We start from the raw sequence: 6,000 nt of genomic DNA, 5'->3' as shown, positions 1-6,000 counted from the left end.
CCCGCGCCCCTCTCCCCCGCCCTCCTCTGTTGCTCGCCCTCCACCCACCGCCACTTCGCGTGGACCGCAGGACGAACGGAACGTCCCCGCGGCAGCAGCAACTTTCCTCGGGGCTCGGCTCCTGGAGCGGGAGGCTCGGGCCGCAGTCGGTGTGCGGCGCGGTGCGGCGATGAGCTAGTGGCCGGAGCCCCCGCGTCCCCACGTGCGTGCTCTCGCTCCGACCGCGGGCAGTGCCGGGCGCAGACGCCAAGCGACCCCGGAGCATGAGGCGGGACCCGGCCCGGGCCAGCGGCGTGTCGTGCGCGTGAATTGAGCCGCTGGGAAGATGGAGCGCCGCGCGGTCCTCGGGCAGCCCGGGCTCGGGACGGGGAACGCCGGCCGCGCGCTCCTCTGCGTGCTGTGCTGCGTCCTCCCGCAGGCCGCCCCGCAAGTGCTCAGGATCGGTGAGTGAGCCGGGTGCTCCGCCGGCAGCGGGGGCGCGGAAGGGGCGGGTCAGCGCGCGCCGAGGGCTCCGGGAACGGGCAGCCGCGTCCCCGCGTCCCGGCGCGGTTGGCGGGCTTTGCCGCCTGGGCTCCAGCGCTCCGCTCTGGCCGCGGGATCGCGGGGCTGCTGCCTGGGCGCGGAGCTGCGCTCTCCCCACTGGGCATCTCGGAGGCATCGGCGCTCCACAAGCACAGCCCTGCTCCCTGGCCACCGGGCTCTGAGTCCTCCCCGGCATGCCCAGATGTCCAGCAGGATCAGGGGACCACGAGGGACCTGGGGGATCTCCCCGAGTCTGCTAGCCGCAGGCCTCCAAGTTTTCATCCTTGAGTTTGGTTCCCCTGCAGGGAGTCTCCGAAGTCTGGAAGGTTCCACGACAGGGCGCAGGCTGGGTGTGACCCCTGGCTGAGGGCCGCAGGACCAGAGGGGTGATAGGCAGCACTGGGAGCGAGCACCCAAGTTCCCCCATTTGCTCCCCAATCTGCCTGCCTGCACTGAGCACCATCCAGTCTGCAGTGGGTGACTTTCTGGAAGAATCTGGACTTCCATCCCAGAAAGATGGAAAAGAGACCAGAAGGCTCAAGGAAGGGGTCTGGGTCCCTGGGGAGGCAGAGACAGGGGCCAGGGAGGTGCTGGTGTGAGCATCAGGACAGAACACAAGGCAGGGGCGGTCTGCAGAGGCAGTGCGCTGTTGGTTTCTGGATGCTGTTGGGGTACAAAGCTCTTTGCCTTCGATCATGTATGTTCTCACCTCCAAACCCAGTGTCTCTTCCTTTCCCTCAGCCTTGTCCTCCCCATTCTCCAACCTGCTGTGCTCCTGGGACAGTCGGAGAGCCACAGGTGACGCGGCACCAGGGGTCTCCCAGCTTCTCCAGGCTCCCACCTTAGGCGGCCCCTCACCCACACCCTCCCGGGACCTGGTGGGAGGTGCAGGAACCTGGCAGGGAACCCTCTGCTCTCAGCCCCGAGCGGCTGGAGTTTCTCAGCACCTTGACTGGGTCTGACCTGCAGTGAGCAAACCCCTGCAAACATTCAGAACCTGCTTCTTTAAAATGCGGTTTCTCCGGGCACGCGGGACGTGATTGTCAAGGAAAGAAAGGGTCCCGGACACTAACTTCCTAAAGACACGTTTCTCTAGACCGTGCTCAAGGACAGGGTGCTTTCCTACTGGTGACTCAGGCTGCGTGGTAAAAGGGCCCCAAAGTACTCCTTTTACCAAAGGAACGGGAGAAAGGAACCCCTCACAGCTAAACCCCCTCATAGCCTTCCCCATCCATGTGCTCTCGCCTGCACGTCCTGGTTCGGTTCGGTTCGGTTTTGTGGTTTTTTGTTTTTGTGTGTGTTTGGATTTAATCAACCTTACAGACTCCAGTAACAAAACCCCAGAGAACGATACAAAGTAAATGATGAGCACATTGCGCTTCCCAGTGCTCAGGAACTTAGCTGGTGTTTTGCTGATACCGTCCACATTGTAAGGCAGATGAATCTGGACACAGGTTGTGTTTTCCCCCCCTGCGTCCCCCAGAGCTTAAGGAATTCCAGGAAATGTTGGAAGTAACGTGTCCGAGCTCCAAGCAGCAACACTCATCTGTGTAGAAACAGTTTCCAAAGCGGAAACAACCCAACACCATTCATTGACCTGACAGTGTGCTACGAGAGAATGAGATCTTCTTTCTGTATGAGAGCCAGGGGCACAGAGCAAAACCGCACGGCCTGCCGTCTGTCTGTCACCTGTGTGCAGTGCAAAGGTCACTCCTGGCTCTGAGTGGCCTGGGGTTGCCGTGGGCACCACCCGCCCTGCAGGCACCTGGGAGCATGCTTACACTTCAGCACCATGGAAACCAGACCTGCCTCTACAGTTTCTTTCATCAGTTAAATCCAACACCAAACAAAATATTAAATGATTGGGGACCCGTGTATGTGTGTGTGTGTAAGGAAGGAGAATTAGTGCACCTTTATCTCTTTCCAACAAACTACCAACCACTCAACCAGCCAGCCAGCCAGCAGGAAGGGAGTCTTGATGATTAATTTGGACATTTTGGAGAACGTCGGGGAGGTACACCCAGACTGCCAGGCACTCACTCTGCGCCACAGTGGAGAGGAGGCACCTGAACACCTGAGTGGATTAATTACTTGTCTGCTTTTCTTGCCAGAGTGTCTGCTCACACTCCGGCTGTGGAGGAAAGTGAGTGAGAGATGTCACACTTAGGATCAAGTCCATGCGTCCTAACATCGGGGGGCACTGAGCGTGGGTGTCCACGCGGTCCTCACAGACGCTGCCGTCTGTGGAAAGGTCATCGCCTGCAGTTGGAGACATGAGGAGAGTGTCTAGGTTACAGGTGCACTGGCATTAATTTTGCGCTCCAGAGGGTCCCAGCAGCCTGCACGGGAGAGAGATGCGGCCCCTCCTGGGACTGTCCACAGGACGCCGAGGTCATTCCTCTCCCCGAGTACCCCAGTGTGCATGAACACGCAGATAATGTCACATACGCACGCCTGAGTTTTACGGTCACAGACACCCTTCCCACAGAGCCCCACGACCAGCACCCGCAGTCAGAGCAGGGTTAGGGGACCTGAGCAGAGGTGGCCACCACCATCGCTTGGGGGGAGAAAAGCAATGCCGTGTGCAGAGGCAGTGTCTGGAGCAGAAGCATCACGTTTCTAATGACAACGGAAAGCGGTAGCTACATGGGAACCCACGCACCACCCCAACACACACCGCCCCGGGGGCGCGGAAGGCAGCCGGGGAGGGAGGCTCCAGGCGCCCGTCCACTTGGTCAGAGAGCAGAGACGTGTCTAGTGGACCAGGCCTGTGTTCTGCGTCTGAGAAACTGAATGAAAACAACTGCACCCCAGCAGCGTCCTGGGTAGGAGTTCACGTAAGGACACACGGAGCTGCTTTGCGCAGTGTGTGAGGAAACTGCCCACGTCGCACCGCGGCCCCTTGAGCAGCGTGGGTTTAAACTGCCAGTGCGTGGATTCGGTCTGCGGAAGCCATCTCGGACGCGGGGCTGGCCGTCCGCGCTGATCTGCACCGCCTCGCGTGAAGGGCTTGGGCGTTCACGGGTGTGGGTGTCTCTGGGGGTCCAGGAAGCAATCCTTCACGGATACTGAGGGTCCGCTGGGTCTTCGGGAAATACAACGTTGTGTGCGGATGTCCAAGGGCACAGTGGTCATTGTCCGTAGACCCGCGTTGTCCACAATCGCCTGCAATTGTTTTGTTTTCACTTTCTTAAAATTACATTTTTCTTTCTGAGCGGCGACGTGATGGTTGATGCGGTATTTTTCCATAAGACGTTTAATATTTTTGAGCCCAAATTTCTTCTTCTGGGAACTAGCAGTGGTCACATCTGCTTTTACCAGTCACAGGACAGGGTCACATTAACTAATTTTTGTATTTGCACACAAACCACTAACTAAACATAAAACATTATGATTATGGAAATAGCATATAAGGAGAAATATTATGGAAATTTACCTGAGTACTGTGGAAAGTTAAATGATGATATAATTACCCAAATGCTTCTATTTCCTTACGAGAGGCCCAAATGTCTTTTACTTCAATTATCAAGCCGGCTGTAGCCTCGTTTTTGAATATTTAACCATAAGGACCCTCCAAGTTCCAAGTAATGTTTACTCCATACTTGTTTGTGTTTTCCCTTGAACGTTCAAAAACGCACAACCTCAGTGTTTAACTGAGTGCTTTCATCATTGTAATGTGTGTTTTTCACTCCACGAATATTTGTCAAGTGCTGGCTCGCCGGCCACGGGCCAGACACGCTTCTACTTGAAGAACATACACAGCGTGAGAACGACCGACACACTGCCCTTACAGCTGTGTCCTGGTGACGCACAACACCTGCTACCACCGAAACTTTTCACCGGGCGTTTCAGGCAGGCGCTTGTCATTTTCTGTTCCAAATATTGTTCGCGGAGGGTTTCTGTTCATCTCCTGCGGTTGGTTTCTTACATCACCGCACAGTCAGCAGAGAAGAGGTTCTGGCCCCCACGTGGGCAGCAGGCAGACGGGGCACCATCCCGCCCAGCCCAGGGAGGCGCCACCGCCGCGTGGAAAGGTCTGTGCGACCTGAGGAAGTGTCCCAGAGCCGCTGGCCGTTGGTCCACTGGCCTCCGCGATCTGGGAGAGACTCGGACAGCTTGGTGAAGGGAGGCCGTGCCTGGCCGTCGTGAAATGTTTCTGCAAACGAGCAGATTTCTCCCGTCGTTGTGTCTGTGTGATCTGCCCTTTTCCGTGGCAACTGCTTTCCGGCTCAGTGTTTACTGGGTGTAGACCTGAGCGGCAGCTGCCGTCCGGGCTGGTCTGCGATCTCCCTTCACACGGCCAAGTCCGAGGGCTGAGTTAGCAGACGGGCTGGGCCCTGGCGCTGGCTGCTCTCACCTCATGTCTGTGTCCTGGCGTGAGGCCAAGACCGTCACGCGCGGCGCGTGCGGGTGCGGGTGGAGCTGTGCACACAGCGGAAGTCGAATGGCAGAGACCTGGCTGCTGCTGCTCTTCGCGACGCAGGGATCACTACGGGCACTGAGGTCAGTGCCGCTCGCGTCTGAGCCTCCGTGAGGCAGTTAGCGGAGGAGGGGCCGAGGCTGTCGCTGGACTCTCAGAATCTGCCTTTCGGAAGGGCTTGGGGCAGGCGGGCCACCCGAGGGAAGTCCTCCTGCTGACCCTGCTTGTCATCAGGCTGTGCGTGACCCAGGCTCTGTTTGCCGGGAGCCTCGTGGACGTGGTGGTGGCGGCGGTGAATTCCCAAGCCTCTCAGTCCTCTTCCGTCGTGTCCCTGATGATTACCTGTGTCAGACAGGAAACATTCTCGGCGGCTGAATGTTTTCCAAAGTTATTTTGACCAGAAGAGAGCGTGATGCTGGTAGACGGAAATCAAATGTCTGCCTTGTTCTAATGGACTTTCTTTGAGAAATTGCTAATTGTGTGCTTGTGCGTGTGTGTGCATGTGTGCGTGCATATGTGTGCGTGTGCATGTATGTGTGTGCCTGGGTTTGTGTGTGCAGGTGTGTGCACACGTGTGTGCGTGTGACATTAGCCACAGGAGACACGTGGAGAAAGAGTGAGATCTCACCTGGGATGCCCGGCCCGTGTTAGATTGGGGGAGGTTCCTCCCTCTCTCTCTGTGTTAAGAGCAGGGAAGGACCCTGTGCTTAGAACAACCCTTCATTCTTCTGGTGGGGGGAGGGGCGGTGTCTCCCTCAGAGACGCATGAGGCAGGTTTGTACATTAAAGCTCTTTGTACTTTTGCGTAAAGAAACTGGTTTGTTTTGTGTAATCTAATGTCTCCCAAGTTTTAATGATCAGAGGACTCTTCCTGGACTCGCAGCTGTTCGTGCCCCAGAACGTATTGAGGAAACACTCGCAACAAAACCACCGAAACGTCCGCACTGACGCAGCCACGCGCCCCACGGCTCCTGCCGCACTCGGGTCCGCCTGCCCCTCCCCAGCGTCTGCATGAAGCGCGTCGCGAGTGGACTTAAGTGCTTGGCTACTTCGATGCT

The 6,000-nt window shown here is 57.4% G+C and overlaps 1 protein-coding gene across 7 annotated transcripts in view; it reads left to right on the top strand.

Moving 5' to 3' along the window:
• The first annotated feature begins 325 nt into the window (after positions 1–325).
• The window catches only part of GRIK1 (glutamate ionotropic receptor kainate type subunit 1), a 178,784-nt gene continuing 173,109 nt past the window's right edge, over positions 326–6,000 (top strand). For all 7 annotated transcript variants that reach the window (XM_036242975.1, XM_036242974.1, XM_036242973.1 and 4 more), the window contains exon 1: positions 326–443. In XM_036242975.1, the coding sequence (XP_036098868.1) occupies positions 326–443 (118 nt within the window). The remainder of the gene's footprint in view (positions 444–6,000) is intronic.

The sequence above is a fragment of the Molossus molossus genome, unplaced genomic scaffold (assembly GCF_014108415.1).
Source record: "Molossus molossus isolate mMolMol1 unplaced genomic scaffold, mMolMol1.p scaffold_m16_p_5, whole genome shotgun sequence".
NCBI lineage: Eukaryota > Metazoa > Chordata > Mammalia > Chiroptera > Molossidae > Molossus > Molossus molossus.
Note: the sequence above shows the minus strand (reverse complement) of the source record. Positions and strands in the feature narration are given on the sequence as shown.